The sequence below is a fragment of the Squalius cephalus genome, assembly GCF_949319135.1.
Source record: "Squalius cephalus genome assembly, chromosome: 3".
NCBI lineage: Eukaryota > Metazoa > Chordata > Actinopteri > Cypriniformes > Leuciscidae > Squalius > Squalius cephalus.
In genome coordinates this window covers 25,873,325-25,892,250 of record NC_137124.1, presented here as the reverse complement: position 1 = coordinate 25,892,250, position 18,926 = coordinate 25,873,325, and the positions used below count along the sequence as shown (strand labels likewise).

Here is an 18,926-nt window from a genome sequence, read left to right as displayed (position 1 = left end):
GTTTTTTTTTTTTATCCCTCTCTAGAACCATTCTCTATTATCTTAACATGAACTGGATATGACATAATAAGCTTTGCTTAACACTGCATGACTCGCTTTGGAGTCTCTCTCTCTCTCTCTCTCTCTCTCTCTCTCTCTCTCTCTCTCTCTCTCTCTCTCTCTATCTCTTTCATTCACACACACGCACACACACACACACACACACACACACACACACACACACACACACACACACACACACACACACACACACACACACACACACACACACACACACACAATTTCACTATTTACTGTCTATCTTCCTATCGTGACTCTTATTCAGGGTTAGGCCTGCAGCCTGGCAGCAGGAGCAAGTCTGAGTTTTATTATACACTAAATGGCAGCTCGGTCGATCACCCTGCCCAGTCCAAAGCCAAAAGCACATGGTACATAGATGAAGGTAATCAATAATCAATACAAATGGAAGACTGCGGAACTCTAATGATAAACATCTTAACAGCAAGGTGCCGTCCTTCAGATATCTAGCCTAAAATTAGAGCTTACTTCACTTTAAGTTCCTTTAATAATCTTGTCATGAATAAGTCATCACATGTTAATCAATGCCTTTGAATACATCAGCTGTGATTTTAAAAGCAACTTGCTGCTGAGATCTTTTATTGGGAGTCTGGTTCACTGTGACGTGAGTGGCATGCAACCTCATAGCATGACATCATTGATCAGAAAATGAACATCTCAGGTGTTTTTCTGAATGTTCTGTACTACAGACATTTGTGCTTGCATTTCATATTCAGTTTTCAACTAAATTTAGCTATAAGGCAATACAAAATGAATTAATTACAAAAAAGTTAAATATAAATTAAGTATTAAGTAGTTATTTATTTTAATTTCTATTTTAATTTTTTTATTGTAAACTGCATTAATTTGTTAGTTGCAGCATATATGGCATATTTAGTATTTGTGACTAGTTTCATTTTTTGTATGATTTGTGAAAGCCTTTTATATTTGGTATTGCTGGTACAATCAATCCATATCTCCACTCCACTGTGATTGTATGTGTGTGTATATGTATTTGGCGTTGAACATATTGGGACACTGTATTCCTTATAACATTGCTTTCATCTGTGTATCTATTTCATATTTCATGTCACACTATACTAACATGCACTATTGGAGGACGTTGCAGGGGCGGCTTGTTATTGGTTATGGGTCTTATGTTGTGTTTGTGGCCTGTGCTGCTTTTGTTCTCCTTCACCAGGCTGTCTGTTCACCACAATTCTTATGCTTGATTCCTATGGTGACTTTTTCCTGCAACGCATAACAATGTTTACCAATATCTTCATATTTTATGTGTTAGTATGTGCTTCAGTGAGGAGAAAATAACCAGCACTGATCAGCTCTGAAAGGACATCATATTTTGCCTAAGCTGTGGTTTAGTATACACTACATTACTGTTCAAAAGTTTGGGTCAGTAAGATTTCTTTTTAAATGAAATTCATCCTTTTATTCTTCATCCTTTTATTCATAATTTTAAAGTATGCATTATCTGATCAAAAGACAGTAATGGCATTTATAATGTGACAAAAGTTTTCTATTTCAAAGAAACATTTCTTTTTATAAATGTTGAAAACCATTGAAAACGTGATACATTTTTTGTGTGTTTGATGAATTGAAAGTAAAAAAGAACAGCTTCTTTTTACGTTCTATTTATCAAAGAATACTGATTTTTTTATCATGTTTTCTACATTAATAATAATAAATGTTTATTGAGCACCAAATCATCATATTAGAATGATTTCTGGAGGATCATGTGACACTGAAGACTTGAGTAATGATGCTGAAAGTTCAGCTTTGCCATCACAGATTTTTTAAAATATATTAAAATAGAAAACAATTGAATTATATTATTAATATTAATATTTCTCAATATTACTCGTTACTATTACTGTTACTATTTACTGTATTTTTTCAAATAAATCCATTTTAGTGAGCATAAGAAACAAAAATATTACCAACCTTATTTATTAATCTTTCCAACCTTAAAGGGGTCCTATTATGCTTTTTCACTTCATTTTTTCCCAACTTTAGTTAGTGTGTAATGTTGCTGTTTGAGCATAAAAAAGATCTGCATGTTTACAAAACTCAAAGTCCACTCCAAAGGGAGACATTTTATTTTACAGAATCCCCTTTTCAAGAACTACAACGAATGACTCGTTTGGACTACAACGTGATTTTTCTGGATCTTATTAAGTCACAATGTTACTCATTTAAACAATCCGCGCCCACGGAATATGTAAAAAAAAGGGCTTGGTTGAGCTGCATTAGAGAAGACAGTGTTGTCGCTATGCCAAAGAGACACTGGTTTTTCCGCAACATTCCTAAAGGTGGGCATACACTGTGCAAGTTCGGACCTTTGGTAGGTCGTGAGATATTGCACACGTTGCGAGTCAGTTAACCTGATAATCGCATCAAAGCAGCTGGTACACGACACGACTGTACTGCACAGCGAGCCGGTGGCAATCGCACGAACTTTCACGCTAAACACAGAGACTGGAGCTTTCAATGTTGCTGCTACAGTAGCTTCGGATAGAAACAAGAAAAAAAAAGGATTTGTGATTTGTTGAAAAGCAGAGAACAGCAGCCATTCCTTTCAACAGAAACAACTAGAGAGAGAGAAAGAGAGAGAGAGAGAGAGAGAGAGTGTGTGTGTGTGTGTGTGTGTGTGTGTGTGTGTGTGTGTGTGTGTGTGTGTGTGTGTGTATGCACACGCTGTATGGTTGCAGCCACTGAGCTATAGCCTAATAAAATTAATCAATTTAGCCTATATTACGTGGTTATGTATGATTTGGCAAAAGGGGACAGCCTGTAGAGAGCCCAAGTGAAAAAAAATCGCCTGTGAGGTCGCACGACAACAAAAATCGCACCGGCTTAAGGCTGATGAACTTAGAGTGCTTAGTTTATTTGCGTTTATCTGTGCGCTGCACATTTTATGGAGAACAGCTTGTTTTCTGTTGCTTTTGTAAGATGGTTCACCGCTCCTTAGGAAAATTAACCATGGTTTTGTGATCGATTACTGTTTGTATTACCTTAGTTTTTCGACAAATATCACAATTAAATGGTGGATAATATTGTATCTATAATGTATAATAAAATAATAATAAAAAAAAAACCATACCACTCTGAAATGTCCTGGTAAATCCGTGCTTGCAAAGCCTGTGTATGAAATCCGTTCTGCACGATCCTCTTGTTCGTTAACATTGTCAGGATCTGAATTGGGCTTGAATTGGTATGAAATATGAAATAACCTTAATATTTACACTAGAGAAGAACTCGCTGTTATGGAGAGACGGTACATTTCCAGAACACACGCTAAGCACTGCCAATCACAATACACTGGGCCAGCTAACCAATCACAGCACATTTCATATTTCGGAAGGAGGGGCTTTATCGAAATCGGCGTGTTTGAGCCAGACCAGGGAGAGAGGCTGCAATAGTGTAAAATATGTGAAAAATAATGCGTTTTTTGAACAATCAAGCATGAAAATATATTCTAAATCAACTAAATCAAGACTTCATAAAAGGGCATAATATGACCCCTTTAAACTTTTGAACGGCAGTGTATTAATGTAAATCTCCTTAATGACAGATAACTGTTTCATTTAAGCCATTTGAGCCATTTATTATCATTTCATAACATTAGCTGTGAATGTCATCTGATGGTTTAAATTAATTGATCAGTTCCTGGTCCTTCACACTGATGCATTTTCTGGTTATTATGACCTCTTGGTACAGGCTCTCATTTCTTTGGCTTTGTTTCTTGATAGTCGGTGAGGACCCGGCCAAATCCCTGACGGACATGCCCCCAGACTTCAACCCAAGCTCGTCCCCCTCTCGAGCTCCACTCACAAACCCTTCGCTGCCCATTGATAACAAGTTCCACTCCCTGCCCTTCAGCTTGAGCCGCAAAGTTGGCCCCAATGGGAGCATGAGCCACGGCCCCCTCTCCCTGTCTGCTGGCTCAGTGATGGGAGAGCAGCAGGAGGTCCTGCCACCTGCTACCACGCCTGTCCAGAGGCCTCCATCACCACCACAAGGCCAGCCAGGGTTAGAGGTCGGGTCAATGGTGGAGGTCAAAGAGAACCCACCGCTGTGTGGGGTCATCCGTTGGGTTGGTCTACCTCCAGGACTACAAGAGCCACTAGCTGGTCTAGAGCTGGTCAGTAGATTCATGCGTGTTTGCTGTACTGTAACATTAGTATTAAGTGAACATAAAAACACTAGCATTCAAACGTTTTGGGTCAGTATGATTTTTTTTCTGAAGACATTAATATTTTGCAAGGATGCATTAAATTTGAAATCGAAATCTGTTTTCAACATTGATAATAAAAATAAATTTTTCTTCAGCAGCAAATCAGCATATATTAGAATGATTTCTGAGGGATCATGTGACACTGAAAACTGGAGATATGGCTGCTGAAAATTCAGCCATCACAGGAATAAATAACAATAAATTTTTAAATATATTAAAATATAAAACAGTTATTTTAAATTGTAATAATGTTTCACAATATTATCGTTTTCATTGTATTTTTGATCAAATTAATGCAGTCTTGGTGAGCTTAAGAAACTTATTTCCAAAAGATAAAAAATTCTTACCAATCCCAAATTGTTGAAAGGTAGTGTATATTAGTGTATATACATTTGCTATATTATAAACTGTTTGTTTCTTATGTGTGTGTTTAGGAGGAGGAGTGTGTGGGCTGCACTGATGGCACATTTAAAGGAATTCGTTATTTCACGTGTCCACCAAAGAAAGCCCTGTTTGTCAAACTGAAGTGTTGCAGGCCAGACTCACGATTCCCTTCCTTACATCATTCACCCAACCCCATAGAACGATGCAACTCCATAGGTAATAAACACACTTCATGCTTCAGAGATGTGTCAGTGCATACGGTTATTATAAGCCTACAGTATTGTTTACTTTTACATTTAATCATTTAGCAGACGCTTTTATCCAAAGCAATATCCAACAATAGGGCAACAACATGTAAGTGCTGTGACTAATCCTAGTTAGTCTATCACAGTACATGTAGCAAGTTTTTTTTTAACAAATAAAAAATAAATAGATGTAGAGAATAGTATAGTAAGTGTTAATAGTTATCGGTGAAGTATTGACGAAATAGATGATGGTCTTCTTTGATGATTGACACATCTTTAGCCGTTTTTTGAAAGTGGCTAAAGACTCAGCAGCTCAGGTTGAGTTAGGCAGGTCATTCCACCAGCAGGGAACACTTCAGGTAAAGATCTGTGAAAGTGATTTTGTGCCTCTTTGGGATGGCACCACAAGACACCCTTTACTTGCAGAACGCAAGCTTCTGGGGGGCATATAAGTTTGAAGTGGTGAGATTAGGTATGGGGTGCAGAGCCAGTGGTCGTTCTATAGGCAAATGACAACGCCTTGAATTTGATGTTAGCGGCTATAGGCAACCCGTACAAATTGATGAGGAGAGGTGTGACATACAGTACACTCTCTTCGGCTTGTTAAAGATCACTCTTGCTGCAGCATTCTGGATCAGTTGCAGAGGTTTGACAGTGCATGCTGGAAGGCCTGCTAAGAGAGCATTACATTGGTCCCGTCTGGATTGAACAAGAGCTTGGACAAGGAGTTGTGTCGCATGCTCCGATAGGAAGGGCCTGATCTAGAGCAGATATTGCAGTTACATTAACATATTAAAGGCCCAGGTATACTTATTTTTCCACATTCCGCTCTGTCTAGTACATTATTGAGAGCGCAAGCCCTTAAAAGTATACTCTATTGACCCTGAACATGGTTAGATGTATTTGGTGCGTGCACACTACCTTGTGGACCTTTGTGTTTGAGCGCTAAAATTATTTGCTGATGATGAAAATTACATTACGAAGACTTTGCGGGCTGGAGCCGAATACAGGCAAGGGAAATATACTTTTGGCTTAACAATGAATGAACCAGCATTCCAGAGGGTTTAAAAGCAGTATTTTTGTTAAAGGAATGTTTATTTTTTTATCTGTACAGTTCTTTTGTGCAAATATTTTTCAAAGTGGATGAACTTACCGGTTATGTGTTACAGACGTGTGGGTGAAGTTTGCATTGAAGTTTACAGTGGTTTACTGATAGGTGTATATCACATCCTTTTCTAGTATCTTTTTGTGAATCATGCATAAGCTTATTTCTCCATGACAAAACAGTTTGAATAAAACTTTGCACAGATAAGAGTAGGAAGTGATTCTGTCACATTTTTTTTTGTTAACATGTACAATAAAACTGTTTTGTGACTATACTCTGAAAATAGCATGTTTTTATATTGTATATTTTGTTAACTGAAAGTTGAAGTTGACTTTTTGTGGTATATGTTGTAATTAACTTTATGCCACAAATGCTGTCAGTAGAGCTTAACATGTTTTGATGTTCAGAACCCATTTTTTTAAATCTCAGAGCATTGAAGCTCATATTGTACTTGATTGATGTGACTCATCAGTATGTTTTGCTGCAGCTTTTGGGGGTTATCTGAGTGAAGTGGTTAATGAGAACACTCCTCCTCGGACGGAGAATGACGGTTTGGAGGTGATGGTGGGGAAGAAGAAAGGAATTCAAGGACATTATAACTCCTGCTATCTGGACTCTACGCTGTTCTGGTGAACACGCAGCACACACACACGCACGCACGCACGCACGCACGCACGCACGCACGCACGAACGCACGCACGCACGCACGCACACACACACACACACACACACACACACACACACACACACACACACACACACACACACACACACACACACACACACACAGAGACAGACAGACAGACAGACAGACAGACAGACAGACATGTTGGTAGTCCAATGAGGATATTCATAACATTTATGGTGTAATGGTTTTTATACTGAGCTAATGACATTTCCTAGCCCCTAACCTTAAACCTACCCTAAAAAACTTTATGCATTTTTACGTTTTTAATAAATAATTATTTAGAATGTTTATTTAGCTTTTTGAATTTCAAGGACATCGGCATGTGCTTATAATGTAGGGACTGTGGCCTGAAACCTGAATACACACTACAATATAAGGATGGTCCTCATAATATAGGTCAAATCAGTACACTACACACACACACACACACATACTGACTTAGACACAAGTGTTTAATATCTCTGTATCTCCATGATATCTACACAGACTTAAAAGTATATTACTTTACGCATTACATATTACATTTGTTTGACATGCAATGCATAGAAGATGCTTAACAGATTATAAACTAATATTTAATGTTACATTTGTAAGTATTTCTCTGTCTCTCTCTGTATGTCAGTTTATTCTCTTTTAGTTCTGTGTTGGATACAGTACTCTTAAGGCCAAGATCCAAGACTGATGTAGAATATTACAAAGAGACTCAAGAGTTACTGCGCACAGAAATAGTCAACCCACTACGAATGTGAGTGAAACACAGTTTATTACCACACATTATTTGGCTGCTTCATCTCTATTAGCCAATATAATATTGTGCATCTAAATATTCATCCAAATTCTCTTTTACCTATTCTCTGTGACATAATCTTTTATTAATCTGTGTTCATGTGTATTTTTTAGACATGGCTACGTGTGTGCCACTAAAATCATGAAACTTAGGAGGATATTGGAGAAAGTGGAGGCGGCGTCAGGATTCACTTCAGAAGAGAAGGGTGAGAAAAGTCTCATGTTTCATGTCACTGTAGAAGAAATGTATTGATACTGCCCTCTGTAGGTGCAAACAGAAAATGATTTCACTCTAAAAATTAGTGTTTTATTCAGCAGTTGATTTATTTTCATTTTGAGCATCTGCAATATTGAGGAACAACACAAATAGAGAATTAATTATTAGAGGTTTATCCACATGATTTTTTACAGGAAATGTTGATACTACATTGTACTGTTTGGAAAACAGTACTCTATACTTACCCTGGAAATCCAGAGTTCTCGCGAGAGCACAAGGTGAATTTGCTCAGCGAGTTTACTCTGGCGTCGAGTAATGATGCTCATTAAATATGCCCTTGTATCCGAGCTGCACCAATCACATCGGGTTATCTGATATAGGCGGGCCAGAGGCGAGCTAAACAGATGATGACAGGGCTGTGACGTCGAAGTCATTAGTAAGCATTGCAAGATGGCTATGAATGAACACCAGTTGTTTGAAATGGCTTTGGCCGCTACAATGAACGAGTTAGACTTGGCTTTTTATCTAAAAGAGGAACAGAAGACGGCGCTCGAATCGTTCCTTTGCAAGAATGGCGTTTTTGCTGTCTACCAGTTAGCTCCGCTGGTAGCTAAGCATATGGGGCTTGTTGTGATTGGTCGTAGTGTTATCCAATTGCGTGCAGTGAGATTTTCAAATGCATGCTTGGTGCCGCCCCTCGAGCTGGCCGATTTTCATTAGTCGATGCCAGACACTTAATCTTTCAGATTTAGGTCTGTATTTCCAGGCTAACTCTATACTACGAAATATGAAGAAATAATGTTTTCAGTTACACAATACGACTGCAAAACTATATCAGAGATCTTGTTCTTAGTTGTTAAAACATAAAACATACTATAGTATCCCCTCAAAAGCTGTTATTATAATATCACGTGGTTTGGGAATGGATTTTTCCCATTTACTTTTATTTTGAGTACATCCTGCTGTTTTTGGGAACAGTGTGCTTCCATACTGAAACACAGGTGGCACAGTTGTGTCCACTTTGTGCTTTTATGAAGCTATGACACACAGAACATTACATTCTTTGCACAAGCAGAGTAAAAAAAAACGTTACAGATAAAGTCATTAATTTTAAGGATGCTAATATTTTTTTGTTTTCAAAACCTAGTTGTTCATCAAAACACACATGATCTATAGCACCAAAAATGTATTAAATGCTAAATATTTGTTTTACTGCATGTTTAAATTATGTGGGACCTCAATGGGATATATATTAAACACCTAAAAAAAAAACATTTATTTTATTAAGGTCTGCGTATTAACTACAAATAATTAATAGATTAATTGTTTTAAGTTATTTCACATTTTTATTTGTATGGTGTGAATTGAAATAAGTTATTCTCTCTGTTCAGATCCTGAGGAGTTCCTCAACATCCTGTTTCATCACATCCTAAGAGTCGACCCTCTTCTCAAACTTCGGTGCGCCTCTCACACACCCTTCAACTCCATGCTAGAATCAGCATATTTGGGAACTCAACAAAGCTAGTATTAAAAAGTGCTGTTTTTATCTTTTATCTTATCTTTTGCAGGTCTGCAGGGCAGAAAGTTCAGGACTGTTACTTCTATCAAATCTTTATGGACAAGAAAGATAAAGTTATGGTGCCAACCAGCCAGCAACTTCTGGAGTGGTCCTTCATCAACAGTGATCTCAAATTTGCAGAGGTATGTACATAAGGCATACTCTGTATCATTGATAACCATATACAGTCAACTCAATTTATTCAGGCACCAGATTTAATTTCTGATATTTTTTACTAGTGGGTGCAGGATACTATAGTTCATTTATGTAAGTGAGGATAGCAAAATAAAGTAAACTGTGACATATTATACCCAAAAATTCTTCATACAGTGGACTACCAGTCAAATTTATACAAATTTGGGACCAAATATTATTCAGACACTTTGACGTGAGCATGTTTTGCTTAAGTGTTTTTTCTTTAATTGCTAATGCGACCTTTTGACACCACAGTCGGAACAAAATTAAGCATTGCTTTAGTAATTGGTTGACCTAAATTGGTATTATTAACAGAGAACAAGTGTAGTGAGTTTGCTTCTTTCTTCTCTGAGAAAATCAGTAATATCAGAAAGGTGATCAGCACATCCTTGAGTTGCACTGAGGTCAGACAGATCAAACCACCTGAGAAAGTAGTTACTATGTCTGATTTCAAAGAAATTAATGGCAAAATTTTGGAAGAAACTGTACAGCACCTTAAAACATCAACATGCGCTCTTGACACACTTCCCACATCATTTTTCAAAAGTGTGTTAAACAGTTTAGAAGCAGATCTTCTAGAAGTGGTAAATGCCTCACTTCTCTCTGGGAGTTTTCCAAACTCCCTGAAAACTGCAGTTGTCAAGCCCCTCCTGAAAAAGAGCAATCTGGATAAGACCATATTAAGCAACTATAGACCGATCTCAAATCTTCCTTTCATAGGCAAGATCATTGAAAAAGTTGTCTTCAATCAGCTGAACAAATTCTTGAGCTTGAATGGATACTTTGACAATTTTCAATCTGGTTTCCGACCGCACCACAGCACAGAGACAGCGCTCATAAAGATAATAAACGATATTCGCTTAAATACTGATTCAGGTAAATTATCAGTGCTGGTGCTACTCGACCTCAGTGCTGCATTTGACACTGTTGATCATAACATACTTCTTGACAGGCTGGAAAACTGGGTGGGGCTTTCTGGGATAGTCCTAAAATGGTTCAGGTCATACTTAGATGGGAGAGGTTATTATGTGAGTATAGGTGACCATAAGTCTGAGTGGACATCCATGACATGCGGAGTCCCTCAAGGCTCAATTCTTGCACCACTCCTGTTCAACCTGTATATGCTCCCAATGAGCCAAATAATGAGAAAGAACCAAATTGCTTACCACAGCTATGCAGACGACACACAGATCTACTTAGCCCTATCGCCTAACGATTACAGCCCCATTGACTCCCTGTGCCAATGCATTGACGAAGTCAACAGTTGGATGTGTCAAAACTTTCTTCAGTTAAACAAAGACAAAACTGAAGTCATTGCGTTTGGAAACAAAGATGAAGTTCTCAAGGTGAATGCATACCTTCACTCTAGGGGTCAAACAACTAAAAATCAAGTAAGGAATCTCGGTGTGTCCCTAGAGTCAGACCTTAGTTTCAGTAGCCATGTCAAAGCAATAACTAAATCAGCATACTATCACCTGAAAAATATTGCAAGAATTAGATGCTTTGTTTCCAGACAAGACTTAGAGAAACTTGTGCATGCTTTCATCACCAGCAGGGTGGATTATTGTAATGGACTCCTCACTGGCCTTCCCAAAAAGACCATAAGACAGTTGCAGCTCATACAGAACGCTGCCGCCAGGATTCTGAGCAGAACCAGAAAATATGAACATATCACACCAGTCCTCAGGTCTTTACACTGGCTCCCAGTTACATTTAGGATTGATTTTAAAGTATTATTACTGGTATATAAATCATTCAATGGCCTAGGACCTCAATACATTGCAGATATGCTCACTGAATATAAACCCAACAGATCACTCAGATCACTAGGATCATATCAGCTAGAAATACCAAGGGTTCACTCTAAGCATGGCGAGTCTGCTTTTAGCTATTATGCCAGCCGCAGCTGGAATCAGCTTCCAGAGGAGATCAGATGTGCTCCTACAGTAGTCACATTCAAATCCAGACTCAAAACACTTCTGTTTAGCTGTGCATTTACTGAATGAGCACTGTGCCGCTGTTCGTCCGACTGTTTGTACTGTACTGCATTTTATTTTATTTTTCTAAACTGTTTTAATTATTCTTATTTCTTTTATTATTTTAATTTCTTCTATGTAAAGCACTTTGAATTGCCATTGTGTATGAAATGTGCTATATAAATAAACTTGCCTTGCCTTGCCTATTATCTAATTGTGTACTCAAAGTTAACAGATGACAGTTGACAGCTATTCAACCTAATTCATTTGTGAGACAGTCTAACAGAAGGATGGCCAAACCAAAACCAGTGAAATATCAACTGATTTGATAACTCTGAGTTTTTGTCATATTTTATTACCATTTTCGAAACTATAGCGAATAAAATGTGATAATGTGAGAAATGTTGAAGGTGTCTGAATAAATTTTGGTTTGATTGTAGTTAGTGGAGAGGCCACTTTTACTTCCATATTTTATTGTTCTATATAATATCTTAATACAAATCTTTTACATTTTTTAATATATAAACTCACTTAAAAGGTTTGAGGTCAGTAAAATTTGTAAAATGTTTTTGAAAGAACTTTCTTATGCTCACAAAGGATGCATTTATTGGATCAAAAATACAGTAAAAAGTTTTCTATGTGAGTATATTTTAAAGTGTATTTTTTTCCTGTGATGGTAAAGCGGTGTCTTCCAGTCTTCAGTGTCACATGTTCCTTTAGAAATCAATCTAATATGCTGATTTGATGCAAACTAATTCTTATTATTATCAGATTTGAACCATGATATATTTTTAGGATTCTTTGATAAATAGAAAGTAAAAAAAAAAACAACAACAGCATTTATTTAAAAAATATAAACCTTTTGTTACATTATTTATGTCTTTATTGTTACTTTTAATCAATTTTGGACCTTGTTAAATAAAATGATCATTTAAAAAAAAAAAAATCTTACTGACTCCAAATTTTCGAATGGTTGAGTAATTGTTAACTCAATTTGAGGTACTATTTCTGAACTTTTACATTTATACTGCACATTATATGACTACTACTACTACTACTATTATTATTTTATAAATTCAATGTTGAATTTCTCCAAATAAGCGCATAGAACAATCACAAAATTAAAAGAGAAAGATGCATTCAGAGGAGAATTTACACATCCAAATATTGTTGCTTAGGACAAATGAAGGGGGCTGTCATGTTCTTGTCTGTTTGTTTCTGTCCAGGCCCCTTCTTGCCTTATAATTCAGATGCCTCGCTTTGGGAAGGACTTTAAGATGTTTAATAAGATCTTCCCTTCTTTGGAGCTTGACATCACAGATCTATTAGATGACAGTGAGTCAGTTCAATAACTGCAGTTATTTGAATAAAATTTAAAAAACACATACCAAAGTAATGAATCTGTGTTTGAGATAAAGAACTCATTTTATAGTAATGTATCATTCTAGCTGTGCTCTGTGTTTTCAGCGTTTAAAGGAAAACGATATAACAAATGTTTTTGTCAGCCCCTAGAGAATGTCGAATCTGTGGTTGTTTGGCTCTTTACGAGTGCAGAGAGTGCTACGAAGATTGTGACATCACACCAGGAAAGATAAAGCAGTTCTGTGAAAAGTGCAATACACAGGTAGGACACATACTGACACACACACAATGCACATTTAAGCACAAAGGTGCTCTTCTAGCTCTCATCTTGTCTGCAATACCTTTGATATCCACTAGATGGAGGCTTTTCCAAATAAATCATTGTTCAAACGCGTTTACCTAAGTTCAGACAACTATAACAGTTCCTTACAGTGGTTAAATATAGATTAATGTGCATATATGTGTGTACCTGTTTTTTCCGAATATTTGACACTGAATATGTGTTCACTTCCTGGACCTTTAGGTACATCTGCACCCACGGCGTAAGTCTCATCGGTATGTTAAGTTATCTGTCCCTAAAGAGCTGCAGGAGTCAGTGTGGAGGCAGGGATCTTACCCTCACCAGCAGATGGAGCTGTTTGCCGTGCTCTGCATTGAGACAAGCCACTATGTCGCCTTTGTCAAATACGGATCCGCAGACTCGGCCTGGCTGTTCTTCGATAGTATGGCTGACCGCGACGGTACAGAGGACTTATAAACCTTTTTTGTGTTATTGTTGTTGTTTTTTTTCAATTGAACTTTCACTCATTTTTGAGTCACAATAATAAATTGATGCACCATTCTTACCTTTTATTGAATTTACTGTCGCTAACTCTTTTTTTTTTTACCCATTTTCTCTGTTTTTGGTGGCAGGTGGTCAGAACGGGTTTAACATCCCACAGGTGTCCCCGTGCCCAGAAGTAGGGGCCTACCTGAAGATGACGCCAGAGGAACTCCACGCGCTGGACCCCAAGAACATCCAGGGCTATGCACGCAGACTTCTCTGTGACGCCTATATGTGCATGTACCAGAGTCCTACCATGAGCCTCTATAAATAGAGAGGGAGAAATAAAGACGGACGGAAAGGTAGGAAAGAAAATGGCCGAGAAGGAGAGAGATTATGGAACGAGGGAACAAAGGGGCTGTGGTGAAGAGAGAATGAGGAAGAAAAAAAGAAGAAAAGTGCCCAGGAAGACGCACTCAAGATTGAATATCCCATGTCCAGTTGCCTCATCCTCTCTTCTGCATCTCTGTAAATACCGCAGGGTAAATACGGCCATATGAGCGAAGGCGAGATCAAGAGAATGAAGGAAAAAGCCTATTTGCACTGTGTGAGAGCGTATGTGTTTGTGTGTTTGTTGAAGTGTTGTTGTTTTCTCTGATTTGTGCCGTCTTTGACTGAGCTCAAGCTCTTGAGTGTTCGGAGTGGCGTTTTTGCTACATGGAGAGAATCCACGATCTTTCCAGCCCTTTCCAGCATATCGCAGACACTCACTCACCTGATGGCTTAACATTCTCCTCCTCCCGCCAGAACTGACCCCTCCAAACGGCAACATACTCTCCCCCTGTAAATAAAGCCTTGGATGAAGGACCAAAACGAGATGTCTCCCTTCCGTCTGAATGCTTCCACTCATCAACGACCCATTTTAATGCACTGCAGCATCCAGCATTAATCATAGTTCAGACGGACTGTGTGTGGTCCCTGTTTTTTGCCTTTATATTTTGCTGTGAAGTCTTTGTCAGGTGTGTTCACATACATAAAGCCCTCGACTGCCATGCACTGGTCCGACGAATGAGGCGATTAAGCACACAATTTTTTTTTGACATGAAGAATAATATAATTGAGCTTTTTCTTGTTGAATTAGGAGTTATTTCATTTTTATTATAATTATTTTTTTTTATAAATATAGATATTATGTTTTTTTTTTAAATATCAAAAAATAATAGCAGCTCCCCAGGCCATGCTCTCGAAGTGGTAAAAATATCAGTACGTTACTTGTACAGATACAAGTCAATTTTTGCAAGTATTATGATAACATTATGATATTCAAAAAGTTATAGTTTTGCAGTCAAGGACAAGAAGCTGATTCAAGTTCCTGTTTGTAAATGCCATGCTCTGGTTTGAGCGTTCACTGCTGAGGTTGAATGGGCAAGAGCTGTCTCATGCTATACTGCAGCACTGTTGGCAAATTTGCAGTAACACTGTTCATCGAAATACTGGTTTGATGTACCATGCACACTTTACCTATGGGTTACTGGATTGTTTACACAGCCTGGTTATAACTGAAGAGCTATGAAAAGAAACATGCACTGGGATTGTTTTTTAATCTCTGCTAATGTAACCGTACACTATGGGAGAGATTCTCCGTGAGCGGCTGTAATGGGAGAAAGGATGACGACTGGTGTACTTGTAAAATGAAGCCAGGTGGACTTTATTATCTCTGTGCTGTTCACCTAAATGTTAACTAAATTAAAACGCCATTTTGAAAACAGCTCTTTGTGGTAATGGCTGCACTGCTTTTGATTTGCTCATTTGGGATTATGTCTGGTAAAAAGTTTTTTTTTTTTTTTTTTTTTTTTTTTAAATAGAAGTGACGACAAGCAAGAAGGAGTGCAGTTTTTGTGTGTATGTGAAGTGGATATTTACCTTGAAAAGTTGACAGATGTGCCACCAAGCTGTGAGAATCTCTGTCTTCGCATGTCACCGAGATGCGTGCAGCATTTGTGCTTTGATGCCAACAGTGTTTTCATCTGCCACGTGTGTGAAAGTGTGTTTGTAGACTGTCTTCTGCAGGCAGGCGGGAGAGGTGTGTTTGGATGTCCATTGCCTTCAGTGTTGTCATAAGTCTGCGAGTGTTTGTGTGTGGATTTGTCTACTGCCAGCGGTGCTGCTGCTTTCACCTGTCACCTCTGTGGATCTCATTAACATGGTGTCACGGCGGGGCATGATGTGGTCTCGAAAGCAAACACACCAACGCTGGACAGATGGGGCTGATGTGTAGTGAAGGCTCAGCAACTGGAGACACACACACACACACACACCACATTGAGTCCCCGCCCCTGATGACCTCGTATGGTCATGGCCGTTACATGTTCAGTTGTACCAGTAGATGTAGCCATATAAATTTCTGGGTTATTTTAATGTGCCCTTGTTATGGTGTAATCACACAAATAAGTACTGAGTAATTAATTAACAGCATGTACTTACTATAGGTTAAGGGGTTGGTTTAGTGTTAGTTGCTAGTAATTACCGATAATTTACTCTTTTTACAATAGTAATGTAACGTGTAACAAGGACACATTAAAATAAAGTGTTTTTCGTCAACTGTGCATTTGGAAACTCATAATTAAGTCTGTTGGAGTTTTATAAATTGTTTCTCACAAATAAAAATGTACACTCCACTTAAGCAACTCCAACACATCTCTGCCTTTTAGTCTTGTCGTTTCACGTCCATTTCAAGCCTGCGAACTGCACAATTGTCATTCTAGTATTTGTCGTCACAACAGCTGGCGCACAATGCTCTCTTGTAGCTTTATGCTGTGGCATATGCCTGCTGTGTGCCACGTGCTAATTTACCCTACGCTGGCGCTACCTGACCAGATGGAGAACAGTATTGCCATTCTCACCATTAGACTATTGCCTTGGGGGGTGAATGTCAAATAAAATCAAAGCATATGGTTTCCTTCTCTGTCAACTTTGATTCTGACAAACAGAAGATCTGCTGTTGTTAGAGGTGTACACTCCCGATGATAGTTCAGGAATATAATGATTGGTTTTAATGTGTGCTTTTGCTTTGCGGACTCAAAAAATGATTTTGCTGCTTGTTCAATAAGCTAACAGAGTACAATTCTTGAACATTTTATTTAACTTAACTTTATTGTGTGCAATCCACTTAAATTTGTAAAACAGAAGTTTTCTTAACCCCTTAAGACATTTTTAGAGGTGCTTTTGTGACATACACAAAAGTAGACGCATAACTCCAAAACTATAGCAAGGAGTCAAAAGGTAGGTATTGTTTGATAGAGAACTTTTTCAATTTTTAGGAAAAAAATTATTACATTTTGGACATTATCATGCTGAGAAACTGCTGATAAAAGCAATGATGATAAATAATTGTACATTTCTTATTTGACATGCAATAACCCAGGAAGGAAATTAAGTAAGTCCCTGCTTATGAGCTGCATCTGGATCAAATTTTGTGGCGATAGCATTAAAGGTGCACTGTGTAATTTTTAGCGGCATCTAGTGGTGAGGTTGCGAATTGCAACCAACAGAAGTTGCGGTGGCCGACAGAAAAATATATCGTCGTCTGGCTCATTCTAAGGTAATAAACACATAACGGTTTATTATGTAAGGTATGATATTGCATTTCTGTCTACAGATCCTCCTAAATATTACACAGTGCACCTTTAAGTAATCAAAAGTTACATCATTTGTAACATTTTTGTTTAGCCCTTGACACCACCTAATCGGCATTTTTAAAATGGTTGTTCCTCGTTATCGATGGATTTTGTTGATTTTGGACTCATTTCAGTTGGGAGCATCCACTGTAAGTAATGTGCCATTTTCTACTATCTGTGCATGTTTAATGAAGTTATGAGCGAAAGCGCCCCGTGAAAGCTACATTTTTACATAAAGCTATTTGTTTTTAGTTAGCGCCTGTGGAGTTTTATGTGTCGTATTGTGAGAATCTGCTGTAAATAATATCATGTTATTTTCCACGATCATGAAGTTACGAGCGAAAACGTGACAGATTTCGCATCAGTAGCCTATATTATTTACATATGGGGCTTGCGAGCTTCAGGTAGGCCTACAAAAACTCGCCCCAAACAATTACGCTTTTTGTATTCTACTCTGTAAATAATTCCGCATTTAGAGTAACACTTAAAGGGGTTAATCCGTTTATGTTGGGACTACATGAAAAAAAAAAATTGTTGCCATTAACTGAAAATGGCCAGATGATTTCTAATTTCCAGCATGCTTTGCATGGGAATGAATGGGAGAGTAAATGTTGAAGTTAAGTTTTGTTTTATGTTTTTGTCAGTAATAATGCTGAAAAGTGGCGCTATGATGAGATGGTGACTGTGGTGTATTTTGCATTTTCTAATGAGCAGCACAATGGTTTTGCATATTTGCCACCACAACTTCTGGTGCAGCACAGTTAATGGAAATTATGCGAAAATTACGCACAAAATTAAATCTTGAGGAAGTGTCCCAACAGAACAAAAGCATTAAGACGATCGACCTTCACGCTAAAGGTAAGTTTCTGGAAAACTATCTTATGTATCAATGTATTAAAATGCTTACTCTAATAAATAATATTGAATATAGGCCTACATAAGAAAAAAAGGAATAATTGACGTGGGTTAGCTTTGAATTATTTTTCAATAATTCAACAGACCAAAATCAATTATTCTACTTATACCACAGCTACTTTAAGACATTGTTCACATGTTTTATTTCAAGACATTTGTCAGTTTTTTGTCCTTAAAGTGCTTGTGTCTGTGTAGAACTACCCCAAGCCTCTGTTACTAATTTCAAAACATCGTTTTAGAGCTAGTAACTTAATTGTCACCGTAACTGTAGCATTAGTGCTTTGAAGCTTCTGAGCCGCTGCCTTCTTGACACAAAGATAAAGTAGGCCTATGTTGAAAATGAATGAAAAGAGATTCAAGAAGCAAATATCACTTCATGTCTTTCTTAACACTGCGTGTGAATATGCATCTTTCACAGGTTGGCCTTCAGCTTTGCCTATATCTGGTTTTCCATATATAGTGCATATGCCTATAATCTGTGCACTCAGCATGGAAATATACAAACATTGGCTGTGATTTGACAATTGTTTACTGATTCAATGTGTCTTGTTCTTCAGCTTTACTGCTAGTTATTTGAAATTCACTCCTTGAGCTGTTCCTCCTCATGTTCCCAAGGGAAAACATCCATGCAAACCTGTGTGAGAGAGAGAGAAAGTAAATGTTTAAACCTACTCAGACAACAGGAAAACAGTGATTTCCAGCAGTAAAGATGAAAGGGAATCTCGAGACAGAGCAATTTAAAGCCA

General features: G+C 37.8%; 1 protein-coding gene across 4 annotated transcripts in view; it reads left to right on the top strand.

Annotated features, from left to right (window-relative positions):
* cyld (cylindromatosis (turban tumor syndrome)) overlaps positions 1–15,356 on the top strand; it is a 34,737-nt gene extending 19,381 nt beyond the window's left edge. For 3 of the 4 annotated variants that reach the window (XM_079865524.1, XM_079865526.1, XM_079865525.1), the window contains 12 exons: positions 326–442; positions 3,825–4,216; positions 4,744–4,909; positions 6,531–6,672; positions 7,354–7,476; positions 7,632–7,723; positions 9,126–9,192; positions 9,303–9,435; positions 12,690–12,798; positions 12,969–13,087; positions 13,349–13,565; positions 13,738–15,356. In XM_079865524.1, the coding sequence (XP_079721650.1) occupies positions 326–442; positions 3,825–4,216; positions 4,744–4,909; positions 6,531–6,672; positions 7,354–7,476; positions 7,632–7,723; positions 9,126–9,192; positions 9,303–9,435; positions 12,690–12,798; positions 12,969–13,087; positions 13,349–13,565; positions 13,738–13,922 (1,862 nt within the window). In that variant the 3' untranslated portion in view covers positions 13,923–15,356. The remainder of the gene's footprint in view (positions 1–325; positions 443–3,824; positions 4,217–4,743; positions 4,910–6,530; positions 6,673–7,353; positions 7,477–7,631; positions 7,724–9,125; positions 9,193–9,302; positions 9,436–12,689; positions 12,799–12,968; positions 13,088–13,348; positions 13,566–13,737) is intronic. The other variant, XM_079865527.1, reaches the window with a different exon arrangement.
* The last annotated feature ends 3,570 nt before the right edge of the window (positions 15,357–18,926 follow it).